The sequence below is a fragment of the Mesocricetus auratus genome, unplaced genomic scaffold (assembly GCF_017639785.1).
Source record: "Mesocricetus auratus isolate SY011 unplaced genomic scaffold, BCM_Maur_2.0 Super-Scaffold_100028, whole genome shotgun sequence".
NCBI classification, from domain to species: Eukaryota; Metazoa; Chordata; class Mammalia; order Rodentia; family Cricetidae; genus Mesocricetus; species Mesocricetus auratus.
The window spans coordinates 3,860,848-3,881,245 of record NW_024429209.1 but is presented as its reverse complement, the minus strand read 5'-3'; the positions used below and the strand labels follow the sequence as shown (position 1 = coordinate 3,881,245).

The following is a 20,398-nucleotide window of genomic DNA, read 5'->3' as shown; positions in this document are numbered from 1 at the left end:
AGCTAAGAACCTCGCTGTCTTCGGACCACACCTCTTACTGCCCTCCTCCTTGGTTCCCTCTGCACACCAGGCACTTCCAAGCAGACCACAGGCCACTGAAGGAGCCCGCAACCAAGGCCAAGCCAGAACAAGGGACTTGGCTAGAAGCCAGATTCCATGGAAATGTTCTGGGAAAAGACTGACAAGAGACAGGGCAGCCCAAGCTTGAGTGGCAGAGGTCAGGGTCCCAGAGCCTCCTGACCATGTACTGACAGCACGGGGTCACTTCGGGCAGCCTGGCTGTGAGGCGGTGTCTGAGCCCATGGGGTGCCTCCTGTGCCAGGTGTGGGACAACTGTGATGCCACTGGACTGTGACACAGGGCTGAGCAGGGAACGGGGCTCACCAAAAAGGCAGTGGACTGTGGAAAGTTGTGGAGGGGACAGAGTTGGCTGGCTGGGACCCACTACCATGATCCAGCCAGAAAGAAGGAAGTGGTGGGTGGTCACCAAGCTATTCCTTGGCTCTGTGACCTGGTTTCCATCTGTCACTTGCCACCGTGCACCAAGCATTCTCCACACTGACTGTCATGTTTGGTCTTGAAGCCCTTCCTGTCCCCACTTTGCAGGCCAAGACGCTGCTCCAGAGGTGCCACTTTTCTGAGGACATGAACAAGGTTTGAACCCACAGCGTCAGACACTGAAGCTCTGGAGCACTCGACAGAGGCTAAGCAAGATTGAGCCGAGAGCCTGGAGGGGTAAGTACAGAGGGCAGGGACAGATGGAGACCCATGGAGTTCTGCCAGGGAGCCTAAGGGCGAGACACTGGGTAGCTTTCCCTGCCCGGGCACTTCCCAGATCACCCTTAGTTCTGCAGGGAATCTTTTAGAAACACCTGTAAGCCTCCTGTCCCTCCTCGATTCTATTCCCCATCCCAAAGGACAAAGGGGGGCACAGAGGACTGGGGCACTGTCATATCCTTGAAACACAAGCAGGCACGGGGAGAGAAAGAAGACACCCAACTCAAGGTGTCCCTCCCCATGTCACCTCTGCTCCCCACAACGCATACACCCCGATAGAAGCAGACATCTCGGATGGACTTTCCAGACAAAGCCAACTCCCTAAGCTGGGGCTCCCAAAGGCTTTAGCAGGGCGCATAGGTGAGGAGCAGAAAACCGAGCAAAGAGAAACCCCACGCGAAGAGGTGGTGAGACACCCCAGAGCCCCCCAGTCCTTCCTCACTGAGAGGTGGACACCGTGGCATTTCATGCTATATTCTTTTTCATGCACTTTTTTCTCCCTACTTTTTCTAAGGTAAACACGTATTCTGTCTGAAGCCGAAGGAAAACAATAAATGTCATTTCACAAAGAACGAAGCAGTCCACGGAGTGGGAGCAAAGCCCATGGAGAGGCTTCAGAAGCAGTGAGAGTGGGGGAGGCACACGCACACACGCACCCTTCAGGCTCACAGAATGAGCTCAGAGAGTGAAATTCCAGAAATCTCTAAGAGACAAAAAGAGGAGAGGAGAGAGGGACAGCGGAGGGGGAAGCTGGGTAGGGACACACTTGTACCACTCCAACCTTCATAACTCAGTAACAATGTTACAATAGGCTCAGTCCACCCTCACGGTGGGGAGGGCTATGACGGTTGTTTGCTTTTCCTATTACAAAGGTAACAAAGCTTTTTGTACTCAGGGACGACAATTTAGAAGAAAATTGCGTCCTACTTTCTGAATAGCAAGAGTACCCATGAGTGCCCCAGGGAGACAGAGCGAGCACACAGGGAGGCAGCTACAGAGATGAGATGACACGTGTAAACACCTGCAGCCTAAGTGAAAAGGGTCACAGAGACAGGGAGGTAGAAGAAAGACAAGCAGACAGTGACCAGGGGACATATGGACACCAGCACTCCAACATCCTGCTAAGACTCCAGAGTGGTGGCTAAATTCAGTGAGGCTCGAATGAGTGAATGAAGAAATCAATGGGGAGGGACCCAGGGCAGAAGGAGAATGGAGCAGGGAGACAGTCTCAATAATGGACCAGAGGGCCGGTGACAGAGGTGTAGAGGGACAGAGTCTGGACTGGAATGAGAGAGCCTGAGACCAGGCAGTGGGGCAGGCAGGCAGGGCTCCTCTAGAAGACAGCCCTGGAGCTCAGGACACAGAGGAAGCTCTGGCAGGAAAGCAGAAGGGAGAAGGGGCAAAGGGAGAGCTGTTTGGCCGGCCTGGGGCTCACACTTGCAGGAGCAGAAGGACATGGAGTGGAGGGGAAGGGCATGGCAGGGAGCGGGGCACCGCCCACCCACACCCACCCCAGCCAGTAGGCCAGGAGGCAGCTGTGTTCTTTACACATCCTAAGGCTGATGTGGTTGAGGCGGGGCATTGCTGAGTGGAAGGAGGTCTCAGAGGAAGCCGGAGAGGTCCTTCCCTGGTTAGGTCAGGGCGGCCTGAAGGGAGTAGCAGCAGAGAGTGGGTTGACAGAGCTTCCTAGGGGAAGGTAGGGGCTTTCTGAGGCATTGGAGGCACAGCTGACCAGCGAGGGAATGACCGGTCCACATATCTGGCTTCAGATCCTCTGCGTCCAGAGCTCAGGAGGGAGGGCAATGTGGGGGTGGCATGAAGAACTGGGCACCCAGGAGTGAGTGAGCCCCAATGAGGCACAGGGTGGCAAAAAAGACAGGACTCCAAGACAGCCGCCTGGAGGAGCCTGGCAAATAGGGGCAGGCAGAGGGAGGGAGTGGAAGGAAACAATAGGCTCTCTCTCTCTCTCTCTCTCTCTCTCTCTCTCTCTCTCTCTCTCTCTCTCTCTGTGTGTGTGTGTGTGCCTCTCTCTCTCTCTGTCTGAGTGTCTGTCTGTCTGTCTCTCTCTCTGTCCCTCTCTCTCTCTCTGTGTGTGTGTGTGTGTGTGTGTCCCTCTCTCTCTCTCTGTGTCCCTGTCTCTCTCTCTGTCTCTCTCTCTCTCTCTCTCTCTCTGTCTCTCTCTTTCTCTTTCTCTCTCTGTCTCTGTCTCTCTGTCTCTGTCTCTCTCTCTCTCTCTCTCTCTCTCTCTCTCTCTCTCTCTCTCTCTCTCTCTCTCTCTCTCTCTCTCTCTCTCTCTCTCTCTCACACACACACACACTGGATGAAGAGGGGAAGACAGAGCCTGAGGGGGAAATGAGTTAGGGAACCATGAGGCATGAAGCAGTCAGACGTGGCACATCTGGAAAAAGTGAGCTGGGAGGAGACTGGCCAAGAGGGGAAGGAAGAGTGGAGGGGGTGCTGAGAGAGAGAGACTGGAGACAGAGAAATGAGAGGCGCTGACAGCTCAGCCCGCACACAGAGGGCTTGGAGAGAGGAGCGGGGGACATGCAGGTGCAGAGGGAGGGGCAGAGAGCTGGGGGGCCATGTGCTGCAAGCACATCATAAATACAGGACGGATAAAGGGAAGAGTACTGCGAACACACACACTCACGCTTTCTTTCTGTGTGTGTCTCTGTCTCTCTCACACACTCACGCTTTCTCTCTGTGTGTGTGTCTGTCTCTCACACACACTCACGCTTTCTCTCTCTGTGTGTGTCTCTGTCTCTCACACACACACTCACGCTTTCTCTCTCTCTCTGTGTCTCTGTCTCTCTACACACACTCACGCTTTCTCTCTCTCGTGTGTGTCTCTGTCTCTCTCACACACTCACGCTTTCTCTCTCTGTGTGTGTCTGTCTCTGTCTCTCTCACACACACTCACGCTTTCTCTCTCTGTGTGTGTCTGTCTCTCTCACACACTCACGCTTTCTCTCTCTGTGTGTCTGTCTCTGTCTCTCACACACACACTCACGCTTTCTCTCTGTGTGTGTCTGTCTCTGTCTCTCTCACACACTCACGCTTTCTCTCTGTGTGTGTGTGTGTCTCTGTCTCTCTCACACACTCACGCTTTCTCTCTGTGTGTGTGTCTCTGTCTCTCACACACACTCACGCTTTCTCTCTGTGTGTGTGTCTGTCTCTCTCTCACACACACTCACGCTTTCTCTCTGTGTGTGTCTCTGTCTCTCACACACACTCACGCTTTCTCTCTCTGTCTCTGTGTCTCTGTCTCTCACACACACTCACGCTTTCTCTCTGTGTGTGTCTGTCTCTGTCTCTCACACACACTCACGCTTTCTCTCTGTGTGTGTGTCTCTGTCTCTCTCACACACACTCACGCTTTCTCTCTCTGTGTGTGTCTCTGTCTCTCACACACACACTCACGCTTTCTCTCTCTGTGTGTGTCTGTCTCTGTCTCTCTCACACACACTCACGCTTTCTCTCTCTGTGTGTCTGTCTCTGTCTCTCACACACACACTCACGCTTTCTCTCTCTGTGTGTGTCTCTGTCTCTCACACACACACTCACGCTTTCTCTCTCTGTGTGTGTCTGTCTCTGTCTCTCTCACACACACTCACGCTTTCTCTCTCTGTGTGTCTGTCTCTCTCTCACACACACTCACGCTTTCTCTCTGTGTGTGTCTGTCTCTGTCTCTCACACACACTCACGCTTTCTCTCTGTGTGTCGTGTGTCTCTGTCTCTCACACACACACTCACGCTTTCTCTCTCTGTGTGTGTGTCTCTGTCTCTCACACACTCACTCACGCTTTCTCTCTGTGTGTGTCTGTCTCTGTCTCTCACACACACACTCACGCTTTCTCTCTGTGTGTGTCTCTGTCTCTCTCACACACTCACGCTTTCTCTCTGTGTGTGTCTGTCTCTGTCTCTCTCACACACACACTCACGCTTTCTCTCTCTCTCTGTGTGTGTCTCTGTCTCTCACACACACACTCACGCTTTCTCTCTGTGTGTGTGTCTGTCTCTGTCTCTCTCACACACACACTCACGCTTTCTCTCTCTCTGTGTGTGTCTCTGTCTCTCACACACACACTCACGCTTTCTCTCTGTGTGTGTGTCTGTCTCTGTCTCTCTCACACACACTCACGCTTTCTCTCTCTCTCTGTGTGTCTCTGTCTCTCTCTCTCACACACACACTCACACTTTCTCTCACACACATTCTCTCATACACACTCACACTTTCTCTCACACACATCTCTCTCTCATACACTCACACTTTCTCTCACACACACTCACACACATTCTCTCTCTCTCTGTGTCTGTCTCTGTCTCTCTCTCTCACACACACACTCACACTTTCTCTCACACACACTCACACACACATTCTCTCTCACACACTCACACTCACATTTTCTCTCTCTCTGTCTCTGTCTCTCTCACACACACTCACACACACATTCTCTCTCACACACTCACATTCTCTCTGTCTCTGTCTCTCTCTCTCTCACACACACACACACTCACACACTAAATGGAGGATGAAAGTCTGGCTCCCAGAGCACAAAAACAAGCATCCCTGCAGAAAGGCCAGCACTAGAGCAGAGAAGAAAACAGTACAGTAAGAGAGTCATCTGGACAGACAGACAGACAGTCCTACTGAGAGAAGAGAGACCTAGTATGCAGCAGCATCTCCTGTGCACACATGGGCACACACACTCTGGTGCTCACCCGAGGTGCCCAGAGCCATCCAGCTAACACTAAGAAAAGGGGCAGAGGGAGGGAAGTGCTGGCCCTGGGGCACATCTCTCTTCTCCGTCCTTCTCACCCTCTGGCTTTCTCTACAGTTGCCGGAGGAGAGCCCACAGTGGTAGAGTCGCCCTGATGGACACCCCGATGCCTCCACACACGGCAGGGCGGAGGCTGTTCTGGGAGCTCTTCCCATCAGAGGAAAGATGCTAACTGCATGGGTGTAGAGTACCAAGTGACGGGGAGCATCAGAAGTCACTCACACACTTGGGGTGGGGCTTTCAGCCAGATGGCAGCCCAAGGCAAGTCAGGCTGCACCCTGTGGCAGGGAAGGTAGCAGGTACAAAGGCCCTGAGGCAAGAAGGTGTGTGGCTGGCCATCTGGATGCTGGGGGCCATCCCATCCCAGCCGGTGACAAAGGAGGGTGGGGTGTGGAAAGTGTGCCACCACCAGGCTAAGGCCTGAACTGCATCCACTCTAGAGCTGCAAGGGACAGGGTGTCTGAAGCAGAGGACAGACAGACAGACAGGGTGACACAGGGATCAGGGCTAGGGGGCCAGCCAAGGGTAGCAGGAGAAACTGGCAAAGAAGAACAGGGCGAAGGAGCACACCAGGGGCAACTGGGAAAGGAGACTTGTGGGCCACAGCCTCAGAGCCAGCCGGCTGACCTGGATCATCAGAGTGCAGCTCCTAAAGATAGTAAAGGTCATGGGCCTTGGAAAGGAGTGAAGCAGGAAACCAGCCTCCGTAGGGGTGAGCCCATGCCCACTGGATGAGCCCTCAAAATAGCAGTAAATGAAGAAGTCACGTGCCGAGATCCCGTTCACATGCTATGTCCAGAACAGATGCCCAACAGAAAGTGCACAGACAATGTTTCCAGGGACAACCTCACACACTGGGAATTACTCAGGCTCTGAGTTGTTCACCTCCTGAAGCCAGTTTTAGGTGGCGTGAGGTTTCACCTCAATTTTAAAGTTTTTAATTAAGAAAGTAATAGCGGAATCTTTGGAATTCAACAAGCAGGGACAGAGGGTGACACCACAGTGTGGAGGCCACAAGGCTTGAACGGGTGGAGCTCAGGGAGCTGGGAAGCAGGTCCCTGAGGGGAAGGGATCTGGAGGCACAGGCTAGAGGCGGAGGAACGGTGGAGGGCGGGGGAACCAACCTCGCAAAGAGAGACTGATGTGAGAGACTGGAATATACCCAAAGCAAAATGCATAAGCTGACAGCGGAGAAGTCAGGGACGGAGGACGCTAGGGCCCTAAAGAGGATCACAGGAGCAGAGACCTGAAGGAGGCGAGCAAGGCTCTGCCCCAGCAGGGGGGTCAAGGGCACAAAGGAGCGCCTTGTCCTGTTTAAGGGACGGCTGGGCAGAGGGAGGCACAGGGCGAGCAGCAAGAGAGACCGGAGGCGAGGAAGAGGAGCTGGGCTGGAGCCGGTCTTCTTCGGACACTGGCTGTGGTTAGCCCTGGGACTTTATTCTGTGATAGGGTGCTCTAGAGAACAGGTGGAGGGAAGACTATAAGGTCACGAGATGCACCCTGACCAGTTCCACTCCTGTGGGAGACTTGATGGAAGATTCAGATGGACCCCAAAAGTTCTCCCAACACTGACTCTGCAGCAGAGGCCACCAGAAGGGCAACATGAGGAAGGAGCTCTGGGGAGGAAGGAATGGGGCACAGACAGAGGCGGGAAGGAAAAAGACAGCTTGAGAAAAAGGGAGGGAAGGAGGGAGAGAGGGAGCTACCAGAGTGGGAGCCTCAGGCGAGGAGAGACCCCCCCTCCGCCGGGGCTCAGGATGACGCGCACACAAGCTGAGCCCACGCTGAGCCCTCTCAGCCAGAGCCGTGACGCACTTCGCCTGTGAGGCTGCCATGCCCAGACACCGACACACAGACCCCAGCAAAGTCCCCAGGAGAGGGGCTTCAGGGAAGGAGGGGCACAGAGAAAGGGTCGGAGGATGGTGGAAACACCACAGAGAAAAGGAAGGACACACCAACTCACAGACGGGAGACACAGACACACAAATCACCACCGGCACTAGCAGAATGACCAGTGACCCACATACAGATAGGCAAATACAGCCAGCTGGGCCTCCGCCCCAACACATGGAGTGCCAGACACATGCCCACTGACACTTGCAAGTTAGATGCACAGCTGACCCGCAGAGAGACATTCCAACACCCACAGGTGACAGACTCCTGTCCTCTGGGGCAAGGGCTCACAGTCCCTCCCTCTGTGATAGGCAGGGCTTGTGGGGATTTGGGCAGTCACCAGACACACCTCAAGGGTGAGGCAGAGGGGAAGGGAAGCAGAGGAGCTGAGGAGTTCAGATGAGGAGGAGTGGTGTCCCACCACCCAAGCTAAATGTCTACCTCTCTGGGCTGCCCGACAGAGAGAAGGCAGTTGTCGGACACTCCGATGTGTCTGGTGAAGGAAGACCACGGGTAGCCGCTATACCAAGGGACAGGTGGCAGAGACGCCAGGCCCCGGAGGGGAGCAGGGTCTATTGGGGAGAATCTCATAAACAGGACACAGATGTGTTGGCCAAACTTGGGGTTCTAAGTGGGTGGTGAAGGCTACAGTGTGGGCCTCTAGGCAGGACCAGCACAAAAGCAGGGTGGCTTAGAAGTGAGTTTGGAATGCTGAGAGACCTACACTGGGGGACAGACACCAGGGTGGTTCCTACAGAGGGGTGCTGAGACCATCCGTAGGGACAGGGGGTGGGCAAGAGAAAGAGCTAGGAGCCCTTGGGTGTAGGGAGGGTGGGCTGGTGTTCCTAGAGGCTGAGGACAATCCCAACAGAGTGGGGAGACGCTGGAAGGCAGGCGAGCTCCTGAGAGCCTGGGTCAGGGGGCAGCAGAAAGTCCAGTGGGTCAGGGGCTGAGGAGATCCAGGCAACATGGGGCCGGAGGGCCATTCTCGAGTAGGAAAGACAGACCACGTCAGGCGTGTGGGTCTGAGGCTGGGTACTCCAGGGAGCAAAGAGCTCGCAAAGGAGGGAGAAATCAGGAAAGGAGGGAGGCCAGAATCCCAGTCCACCCCTCAGAGACAGCAAGGGAGGGAGTAGCTGAGGGAGAAATCAGGCTGGTCACTCCTGAAAATGTCTAGTAGGACTGCCCAGGAGGGGTGGGAGAGAAAGAGAGGCCAGGGTTGAAGAAGCAGAGAGGGAGGAAGACGTGAAGAGCCAGACCCCTCCCCCACACTCTGTTCTCTCCCTCCCTCCCTCCCTTTCTCTCTCTCTCTCTCTGTCTCTCTCTCTCTCTCTCTCTCTCACACACACACATTCTCTCACACACACATTGCTCTCTCTCGAGCTCTCTCTCACACTCACACACATTTTCTCTCTCACACACACACATTCTGTCTCTCACACACACATTCTGTCTCTCACACACACATTCTGTCTCTCACACACACATTCTCACACACACATTCTCTCTCACACACACATTCTCTCACACACACATTCTCTCTCTCACACACACATTCTCTCACACACACATTCTGTCTCTCACACACACATTCTCACACACACACATTCTCTCTCACACACACATTCTCTCACACACACATTCTCTCTCTCACACACACATTCTCTCTCTCACACACACACATTCTGTCTCTCTCACACACACATTCTCTCTCACACACACATTCTCTCTCTCACACACACACATTCTGTCTCTCTCACACACACATTCTCTCTCACACACACATTCTCTCTCACACACACATTCTCTCTCACACACACATTGCTCTCTCTCCCTCTCTCTCTCTCTCACACACACATTCTCTCTCACACACACATTGCTCTCTCTCCCTCTCTCTCTCTCTCTCTCTCTCTCTCTCTCACACACACACACACACACAGCATAGAGGCAGAATTAAATGAAACTTGGGGAGGGAGCGGAAAGAGACAGAAGAGAGTCGATACTTACAGAGCCTTTTGAAAAATGTGAGCTGAATGAATAAAGACAGAGGAGCCCCTGAAAGAGAAGCCAGAGTGGACAAGCTGGGCATCGTTGAGCACCCCTGAAGTCACAGCACACAGGAGGCAGAGGCAGGGGATCTCTGAGTTTGAGGCCAGCCTCATCTACATAATGAGTTCCAGGACAGCCAGAGCTACATAGAGAGGCCCCGTCTCAAAATAATAATAATAATAATAATAATAATAATAATAATATATAATATCCTTTGAATTCCACATGGGGCATATGCATGCACACACACACACACACAATCACACACTCCTAAATAACTATGTAACTATTCTTTAAAATACCCTAATAGATTGTAATTTAAAACAAATGTCAATAATAATGGGGGAATCACAAATGTCAGAGTCACATACTCTATAGTCTATAAGCTATAAAGTTTTCAAAGAGAGAGAATTTAAAACACATACATGTGACAAGGTGACAAGAGTAGGTTCACATGTGACCTGGACAAAAGCAACACAAATAATGGGGCCAAGGAGAAAGTGTAGAAAGGGGAACCCCTGGAGCCCCTTAGCCGTAAGGAGTTACCTTGAGAGAAGATGTCAACTAGTAGGGTGGCCTGTGGGGTAGGGGTGAGGCAAGGGCATAGGGCTGGGAGTGGAAGGAAGGGGTGGGCCTTGAGGGTTAGGGTGCTGGGAAGTGAGGGTAAAGGCGCTGGATGCCTGGATCCTCACCACGGGGAATAGAACTGGGGAAGCAGATACTCATAGAGAAAAGCCAGTGATGGTACCCAAGGAAAGGAGCCTGGCAACGATTACTGAGAGCCAATGAGATGGCTCTATCGGTGAAGTTCTCCAGCATCAAACCCAAAGAGCTGAGTTCAATCCATGTGGACACACACTAACTATAAATCCATGGAAAAAACTGAAAATAACTCTTAGACAAACAGGAATGGGCAGGTCGGTCTTGGAACACATCTGCAGAACATACATAAACACTGGACAAAGACTGGGAGATCCCTCCCACCCTGCAAAGGGCCTGGGAGAGGCTTGGGGAGAGCTGCAGGCTGAGAAGGCAGCGGGAGAAAACAGAGCCGAGCCGACAGTAGCTGCAGCTCACCCTCACCGGAGCTGTTCAGCATGTGTTGACCAAAAGAAAATGTACAGGGAATTACCCCAGAATGGGACAAAGGATTAGGGAAAGTGGTAGAGATGACATGTTGCCAGGCAGCTTACACACACACACACACACACACACACACACACACACACACACACACCTTTGAATGCTGCACACAGGGCCAGGCAGATTTCAGAAATGCCTTGGAGACAAGCAAGAAAAGGAGAGGCTCGGAGTCTCGGGCTACAACACACATGCACTTGGACGCTTGGAGGACAAAGGGTGTTGACTGCAAGAATGGGCAAACACAGGCCATGGAGATTGGCATGAAAAAGACAGACAGGCCACAGATTGGGGCTTGCAAGAACTGCAGGGACCCCCGCCCCTCTCTCACACACACACAGAGGGAGAGACATGTCTGGCAGCAACAACTGCTTTACAATGAGTGTTTTCTGAAAAACCATGGGAATGAAAAACAAAAAACCTCCCCAGCCAATGGTAGCGACCCCAGAGCCGGGGAAGGCCATACATTAGTAAGGCAGTAGTCTGACCCCATAGGCCACGCCTGAGGGGACTTTAATGAGTCTGTGGGGGAGGGTGAAAAGACCACCAGAAAGGCATGCAGGATGCCAGTGGACGCACTCTTTGGACTATGCAATCACATCTCAATTGAAACTAATCAGTACCAGAGCAGGCGACACACAGAGCTCTAACCTGGAGCAGAGACAGAGAAGGGGACAAAGAAAGACTGGGAAACAGAAGCAGGGAGGAAGCAGGACAGACAGCCACCCACCATAGCGCCTCACAGCAGTAAGGGCTGAATGCAGGGCGATTTATGAACGCAGGTAACATGGAGCCATTTCTGTGCCTGATGTGAAAGGAACCTTGACAGGATCCCTCTGGACCCAAGGACAGGAGAGACCCAGGCCCACACCACCAAGGCTCACACACGCCTTGCTTTACATACCATATGGACCCATAGTCACACCACAACCCTGCCACATACACACCGTGTCACACACCACACATTCCACACCACACACCAAATATGCTATGTACCACACTACACCTCATGTGCCACACACCACAAACTCCCACAAGACAAAATGCAACCACCCCACATAAATGTTCCACATTCCACATACAACTCAGGGGATCACACACCTGGACTGTGAGAGTCCAGGTGGTGTTGGGCAAAGAAGGGGGAATGCAGACCCAAGGACACACACACACACACACACACACACACACACACACACACACACACTCAGTAATGCCCACATGCTGACACACATACATGCTAACACAGATACACACTGACACACGCTCACACATACATATATGCTAACACACAGACACACACATATACACACACGAACACTAATGCCCACATGCTGACACACACACACACACTGACACATGCTCACGTATACATACATGCTAACACACACACACACACACACACACACACACACACACACACACACACACCATAACCAGGCTTTCACTTCCCCGGAGCCCTACCCTACCACCCAGACAAGCTCAGGGCCTGTCTCTGTCCTGTCTTGTCATTTAGACAGAAGGTGGTTGGTGAATTCAGCTTATTCTCTAGTACCCAAATCACAGTTGGGGCCGCACCAGGGACTCCTTACAAATCATCAAGGAAATGAATGAACCAGTGAGGGAGAGAATGGAGGAACCAGTGTTCTGAGCACTTAGGCAGAAGGGAGGCTGAGGACTGCTTTCAGAGTTTGCAGATTATAAAAACAGAGGGGAAGGGGGGAAGGGCACGGAGCGAGGCCAGCACATCTGGAATAATCAGGATGGAGGAGGGAGACCTGGAAGCTGGCAGGAAACGGGTGAGTGAAGCCCCCCAGCCCATATCGAGCACACACAGGCACGCACACAGACACACACACACAGTCGCAGAGACTGGACAGCTCCCTGGAGGGAGGGAGAGGATGGAAGAAGGGTTGAGGGCCTCTGTCTGCCCCCTCCCTCTCACACACAGCTGGGCAGGAACAGCTGCTCCACTGTTAGTGTGTGCAGAAGAGCCATGGAAGTCAAAGGAAACACATCCCCCAAGCCGATGGCAGTGACCCCCAAAACCGGAGCAAGGAGAGAAAGCAGGCAGTATCAGGGATGGGTGTGGGGGGCTGAAGAGCTTTGCAGAAATCCAGGCCTGAAGGGTAGGAATTAGTATGGGGGCTGGGTCCACCCCTTGCAGACCTGCAGACATCAAAGCCACATGCATTTGTTGTGGAATGAATGAACAAATGAGAAAGACAGATCTGCAAGGGTAAAAAAAACAGGGACAGAGAAATACAGAGCCAGAGGGATGTCTCTCTCTCACACACACACATATACACACACTACCCTGGGTATAGGATAAATGAAAAAAAGGGAATAGGTGACACAGGACTCCCCTTCACCACCCCCCAAGACAGGATTTCTCTGTGTAGCCCTGGCTGTCCTGGACCTTGCTTTGTAGACCAGGCTAGCCTCAAACTCAAAAGCTCTGCCTGCCTCTGCCTTGCCTCTCCAGGGCTGGGATTAAAGGGGTGAACCTCCTGGCAGACACAGGACTTTTACACCAGCAATGGGGAGGCAGAGGCAGGTGAATCTCTGTGAGTCCAGGCCAGCCGGGTCTTTATAGTGAGACCACGTTTTTGTTTTTAAATGCAAACAACAAAAGACTGGCCCCAACAGATACATCCACACCACAACACCTACAGCTGAAGCTCAGGAATCTTTTTTGGAAGAGGGGACAGAAAGACTACCAGAGCTAGTGGTGCCTTTAATGTCAGACTCAGAAGGCAGAGCCAGGCTGATCTCTGAGTTCGAGGCCAACCTGGTCTATAGGGCAAGTCCCAGGACAGCCAGGGCTACACAGACAAACCCTGTCTTGAAAAACCAAACAACACTTTTTTTAAAAAGGAGGAATAGGCAGAAGTGACCCACAGACAGACAGAAGGACACCAGGGATTCATGACGCTTGTCAGAGCTTCAGATGTAGCAGACACGCTGGTGCCCAGGAGGCCCTGCTGACCTGAATCCCGTCTCCACAGAACCTTCCACAGCTTTGTGTGTCGGCCACCGGTGGTCTCTTTCTCTGAAAACCACTTCAGAATCCCCAAGAGAAGAACGGGAAAGGAAACAGATGAGAGAAAAGGCACACAGTATGTGTGTGCATGCGTGTGTGCCTGTGTTTGCATGCCTGCTCACATGTATGTATGGGGAAGGTTTACTACGGAGAACCCCTAAGGAAGGAAGGGAGCAGAGGACAGGTGAGAAGCTATGGTGGACAGCAAGGGAGCAACAGGCCATGTTGCTGTGGGTGCACACCACACACTTGTACTCCACAGCTAACACGCCCCTCTTGCACACTATACAACTCCCATACACCCCACAAAACACGAATACAACAAACCCCAACCACCCCATATAATCCAACGACATCCCCCATACTACACATAACACATACCAAACATACCCCACACCACACCCTCCCTTATAACCCATACACAGCCTTTACCCCAGTCACACCATAGATCCCATGCGTATCCTCAGAGTCCACACCCTATACCCACAGTACATGGCAGGGGGGTCAGTACATGACCCAGAGGAAGGTAGGGGCACAACAGGTGGCCAGGGACAGAGCGCTGGCTTGCAAGCCCTCAGCGGTTACCATGCACAAACCCACATGCAGGGCCAGGGGCAGTGCTGAGCCCAGACTAGACCTTTGGTCTGAGGCTTTTGTTTGTTTTTGTTTTTTTGAGACAGGGTTTCTCTGTGTAATCATCCTGGCTGTCCTGGAATCCTCTGTAGACCAGGCTGGCCTTGAGTTCACTGAGATCTGCTTGCCTCTGCTGGGACTCAAGACGTGGGCCACCACCGCCTAGCTGAGTTTCTCCATGAAGGAACGATGGTCAGCAGCTCAGATATAAGTCAGTACATGAGGGCTCAAGGGACAGAGACAAAGAAACCCAAGAGACAAGGAAAAGGGTGGGCAGTCAGGAATCACACACCCACCAGGAAGTGCCTATTCACTGGGCAGGAAGGGCAGGTGAGTCTGGGGTACAAGGATACTTGGGGGTTTTTTGTTTGTTTTTCCCTTTTTCATGCTTTTCTGAACCATCCTATTCTACAAGAAAAAACACACACTATTCTTGTCCCTGGGAAGTGTTTTCCTGGAAGACAGATGTATGCAGAGTAGAAGCAACAGAAAGGGCCCCAGGGTCTCGCGCTCTGAAGTCACACAGGGAAGCAGCTGGAGGCCCAGGCCAAGCTATGGCACTCCTGTCGTCTGTACCTGCCCGTCTCTCTCACATGCAGAGCCCCGTGAAAGCAAACTTAACACGGGCCACAGCATGAACTAGAAACCAGAGAAGGCACTGGTGGGGAGAAGAGAGGAAAGTGACCACCGTCTCCCTCCCCTGCATAGATTTTGCCCCATGGGCTGGGCCTGGGGGCATCTCAGCCAGCCCCCCAGCACTTGATCCAGTGGGTGGGGCTCTGTGAACCACCGTGACCACCCCAGAAGATTCCAGGGCTCTGAGAAAACTTGCAGGATGTTCTGTAACCGCTGACTTGTCTTGAAGGTTGAACAGGAGTCTCCAGCTAGTAAGAGGGAAGAGATTTCCAGAGAGGAACCAGCCCAGGCCCAGGGAATGAAGCTGGAAATGCATAGGGTGTGTGTGTGCAGACAGCATGAGCACACTGAGAACAGAAGAGCCGTGGGGAAGCAGAAGAAAGGCCATAAGCCCCTATCCACACCTGCCTTGCTCCCTGACACACATCCAGAAGAAAGAAAACGGGTCAGACTGTTGAGGCCACCTTTACAAAGGTCCTTGGGCAGCTGGAGTGGAGCGGGAAGAATGGGGTGGTCTCAGGTGTCCACTGTGGTACTGGTTTGTGAAGGGCACATGAACTGAAGTGTTCTGGTCTAACAGCAGCTAGCAGAGATTTGCAGGCCAGGTTTACTCTGGAGAAACGCAGTCTCCTCAGATCTCCGGAGGGGCTGGGGATAAGGCCAGGAAGGTGACATGGCTTCTCCTGGCTCAGGGATTGCATGGGTTCACTCCTACCCAACTCAGGCCTTCTGGGACACACACACACACACACACACACACACACAGCCTTTGAGATGACCCATGAACACACTCCATGCAGGCTGGGCGACCCTGCTAGCTGCCCATATCTCACAAGCACCCTCGTCCTAAGCTGGGTACTTCCCACAGACCCTCACGTAAGTACAGACATGCTGCACCTGTCATCTGATCCATCAGCCCCAGGTCTGGAAGCCCCAGCTGCAGGAATCAAGGCGCCTAACTGCTATGTCCCCTCACACCTAGGACCCTTCTTTCCCTCCCTCATATAGTAGATGTCCAAAAAACAGCCGGCCAAACTGAGGTCTGTTCGTGTTTAATCAGACAGTATGCAAAGTATGTACAACCAGTTCAGGGTCTCCCGTCTCTCAAGCCTGGGCCATGGGATGTGGGATCCCAAACCCTGCCCGGAGATGGAGGGTCCCCAAGGCCTCTGCATAGTCATCTGAAGTCTACAAAACACTGTGAAAGAAAGGAAGAAGGAAAGGAAGAGAGAGAGAGAGAGAGAGAGAGAGAGAGAGAGAGAGAGAGAGAGTGAGAGAGAGAGAGAGAGAGAGAGAGAGAGAGAGAGAACAGGACAGTTGAGGCCACCGTATACAAAGGTCCTTGGGTAGCTGGAGTGGGTGGGAGAATAGGGTGGCAAGTTCAGACTTGCCAGGTGGATGGGAAACTTGGGCAAGAGACAATGAGAGGAGAGTGGAAATGTCAGGGCAGGCCAAGCTTGGCCTCCTTCCCTAAAGCAGGGCCTGGCTGGCTCAAAGCCCCGGCAGTTGGGACATTATTGCTGTGATGGGGCAGTGGGTGAAATGGTCATATCTGGGGAGAGAGAGCAGGGGTGTTCTTACATGTTAAATATGGACACAAAGGAAGACACACAGGCACATGTATACACACACACATACACACAGGGGCCCTCAGTTGAGATGCCACAAATCATCAACTACCCACCTTACAGATGGGGACACTGAGGCAGAGAGAAGCCACCACATACCCCAAGACTGGGCAGAAGAGTCAGGGAGCAAGCAGTCAGTGGACTGCAGACCTGGGGCTGTGATCTATACAGGGGCTGAGCAACGGCAGGGGCCACCGTCATGGGGGCAGAGACTGTAGCTCAGAGAGAGGGCAGGGCCAGTGCTGGAACACGGCAGTGAGGATTCTTGCCCTTCTTTCCCTGGCCAAGGAACTCCCCTCCCTCCCCATGAGTTAAGGGCAGAGAGCAGGAGGCAGGTGTTGAAATGACTGGAAACAGGAGGACTAGCGATCCCAGCTTCTTTCCTCTCCCGCCTCTACCTGATTGCCTCTGCATTCTGGGAGCTCACTCCATTTCATGGCTGATTCTTAAGGTCAAAACCCACCCGCAGTGTGACTGAGCCTGGTCCACACAGTCACTCTCCGCCCTTGGTTCCTGGCTCAGTGTCTTGCTTGACTCCATTCTTCCCGACAACAGACCCATGAGCATCAATGGCACCAGAATTCTGCCACCTTTAACCCATTCTCCTGCCCCAGCCTGTCCATTGCCTTTAAGGACAGTTTTCATTAGTTCCTGAGGAAGACAGAGTGAGCACCAGGTGCTAACCCACCTCAACCCTGAACTACCCGTGGGTCTTGGGCAGTCACAGCCCCTCCTGGATTCACTTTTTTCCAACAGAGACATGAGGGCAATGTGTTGGTGATGGCCAAGGGTCCTATGTGGAGGTCAGGGCTGAAGGAGAGCTCACTCTGACTCTTATCCCACCATGGGTTAGGCCTTGGCTGTCTAGCCTGAGAGCCATAGAAGATGATTCCAGACCCAGTGTTCTACCCAGAAGCCTCCAACAAGGACGGCCAGGGGCAGGAAGTGTACGTTGGCCAAGGGCTGGGCCTCATTCTTCTTTGGAAAGGCTCTTTGGCCAACTTGAAACAGACCCAGAGTGAAGAAAGGGGGGAGGAGCCAGGTGAGTGGGGTGGGCTAAGGTTGGAAAAGCGCCCCCCAGCCCTGCTCTTCACCCAGTGTCTCCTGCGAGAAGTAGGTGGACTCCAGAGGGGATACAGGGTGGGCCTGTGGCCAGGGCAGCTTTGGGGCAGTCACTGTACCAGCCTCAGCTCAACCTGTCCTTCCAGGTTGCCCCAGTCCCTGAAGCCCTTCCATGTTCCAGAAGGGCATCACTGAGGCAACTCAGGCCGAGACAGGGTAAAGGGAGGCAGGTGCATCAGAGGCCACGCCCAGAAGTCGAGGGGTGACAGTCCTGTGCACACAGTTCCTATAGATTCTCCCCAGGCTGGTACTGCGGCTCGGTGGACGTGAAGTAGTCCTCCAGGAAGGCCTGCAGGTACTCGAAGGTGGGCCGCTCCTCAGGCTCCTTCCGCCAGCACTGGCACATGAGGTCGTGCAGGGACTCAGGGCACTCGGGGGGACAAGGCATCCGGTAGCCCCGCTCCACCTGGTCCAGCACCTCACGGTTCACCATCCCTATGAACAGAGGGCTGTGAGGAGATGGCTCAAGAGACTGAAGCAGCCTAGACAGCTTTGAGCCTGTGGCGGATAAAACCCTGTCTCTGAGGCTAACAGCCCTAACCAGAGGCAACCTGAGATCAGACATTAGCCCCGGAAAGAGGAAGCCCAGAGGTGGAATGTGTGTGTGGGGACTGGGGGTGAGAGTTGCCCCTAGGACCAAGTTCAGGGTCACAGGGGTGGCCTCCTCACCAGGGTAGGGCACCCGTCCCTTAGTGGTGAGCTCGGTCAGCAGGATCCCGAAGGACCACACGTCTGACTTGATGGTGAATCTGCCGTACAGAGCAGCTTCAGGAGCAGTCCACTTGATGGGGAATTTGGCACCTAAAGGCAAGAAAGCACAAGGTGTCACTACCAGTCTGTCGCATTAGTCTCACTTCCACTTGGTGGACTGACATCATCGGATGCACCCCCAGGAGCTCCCACCTTGCCGGGCTGTGTATTCGTTGTCTTCTATGAGCCGGGCCAGACCAAAGTCAGCCACCTTACACACCAGATTCTCCCCAACCAGGATATTGGCAGCTCGCAGGTCCCGGTGCACATAGTTCATCCGTTCCACATAGGCCATACCGGAGGCAATCTGTAGAGACAGAGAGCCAGGCTCAGGGCCAACCCACACCCATCCCAGGGGTGTAAGCAGGTGTCCTGGGCTGGTCATTGCCGGGGATGGAGAGACAGCCTTGCCCATCCCGTGTCTTTTCAAGCAAGAAATTCATTCAGCTTATAATAAACATCACTGGCTTGAAAAGGTAGACCACAGCTGGAGAGATGGTTCAGTGGTTAAGGCACTGGCTGCTCTTCCAGAGGTCCTGAGTTCAAGTCCCAGCAACCACACAGTGACTCACAACCATCTATAATGGGATCTGATGCCCTCTTCTGGCGTGCAGGCATATGTGTGGACAGAACATTCATACCTAAAAAATACATAAATAAATACAATTTTTAAAAAGAAAAGGTGGACCGGAGCTCAGTGGGGGAGGGGACAGGTAAGGAGCAATGGGGAAGGTCACAATAAGATGCTGCCAGGGAAACAGGTATAAAAAGAGATCCCAGATGACCCATAGACACAGGTATATGCCTGGTCCTGCCTTGTTGTCCCAAGTTCCCTCTCTGAGTCTCAGTTTCTTCATCTATCAAATGAAAATAATAAATTTTAAACTTTTAATATTTTATTTTTATTTTTAATTATTTATATGTGCATCTCTGTCCAGAACTACCACCCTGGCACCACCAAAGGCTCCACTGAGTGGCAAGGTAAGATTTGGGTGTAATGAAAGCAGGCTTCCTAGAGGGGGCGCTCTGAGCCCAAGAGCTCAAGGTATAGGAAAGCCAGAGGGAAGACTCACCTGAGCAGCCATGTCCACCAGCTGGGGTAGCCGCAGGTATTTGCCCGTTTCTCCCTTGAGAAAGTCCAGCAAACTCCCTGGAGAGAAAGAGAGAGCCAGCTTTAGCCCTGCCAGGGTTTCTCAGTGCAGGAAGTTGTGGCTCCCAGACCCTGGCCACCTGCTCAACCAGTAAGGAGAAAAACCTCAATTTTGTGTAAGCACTCTAGGGAGCTAGACCAAGAAATCCTACTGGGCCCTTGTAGTGGTGTATGTGTGTGTGTGTGAGTGTGAGTGTGTGTGTGAGTGTGTGTGCGCGCGTGTGTGTGTGAGTGTGCGTGTGTGTGTGAGTGTGAGTGTGTGTGTGAGTGTGTAGGATGTTAGGTGAAAAGACCACGTGTAAAGCCCAAGGCACATTATGTTTATTTGGACGAAGCCTGCCAGCCAGTGGCGGGCTGGGGCTGGTGAGTGCCATCACTAAGGGCTGCAGGCACCTTTGGGGTAATGCGGGCTATATATGCATTTTTTGTTTGTTTGTTTGTTTGCAGTGGAGACCAGCCTTGACCTCTTGATTTCCCTCCTTGTCCCCTCAGTGCTGGATTACAGGTATATGTCATCATGCTTAACTGGTGCAGTGCTGAGGATTAAGCCTAAGGCCAAACCCAGGGCCTTGGGCATGCTAGAGATTCTACCAACTGCGCTATATCCCCAACCCCACATTGCTGTTTACTGAGACAGTCTTGCTATGCAGCCAGCCTTGCCTCAAACTCAGGATCCCCCTGCTTCAGTTCCCCGGGCACTGGGATTACGGGTGTGAGCCACCACACCAGCCAGCAACAATAGAGATCTTAACAGTGTAAAGGACTAAAGAATATCCCTTTTTAAAAAAAAGTATTATTT

The 20,398-nt window shown here is 52.9% G+C and overlaps 1 protein-coding gene and 1 long non-coding RNA gene across 7 annotated transcripts in view; one reads left to right on the top strand and one right to left on the bottom strand.

Annotated features, from left to right (window-relative positions):
* The first annotated feature begins 602 nt into the window (after positions 1-602).
* On the top strand, positions 603-20,381 carry LOC121134433. The gene is made up of 3 exons (XR_005871513.1): positions 603-735; positions 19,388-19,430; positions 20,047-20,381. It is a non-coding gene; the product is annotated as an uncharacterized LOC121134433 (long non-coding RNA).
* The window catches only part of Src (SRC proto-oncogene, non-receptor tyrosine kinase), a 48,686-nt gene continuing 44,273 nt past the window's right edge, over positions 15,986-20,398 (bottom strand). For all 6 annotated transcript variants that reach the window (XM_040732627.1, XM_040732626.1, XM_040732629.1 and 3 more), the window contains 4 exons: positions 19,523-19,599; positions 18,603-18,756; positions 18,369-18,500; positions 15,986-18,134 (listed from right to left, as the gene is read on the bottom strand). In XM_040732627.1, the coding sequence (XP_040588561.1) occupies positions 17,926-18,134; positions 18,369-18,500; positions 18,603-18,756; positions 19,523-19,599 (572 nt within the window). In that variant the 3' untranslated portion in view covers positions 15,986-17,925. The remainder of the gene's footprint in view (positions 18,135-18,368; positions 18,501-18,602; positions 18,757-19,522; positions 19,600-20,398) is intronic.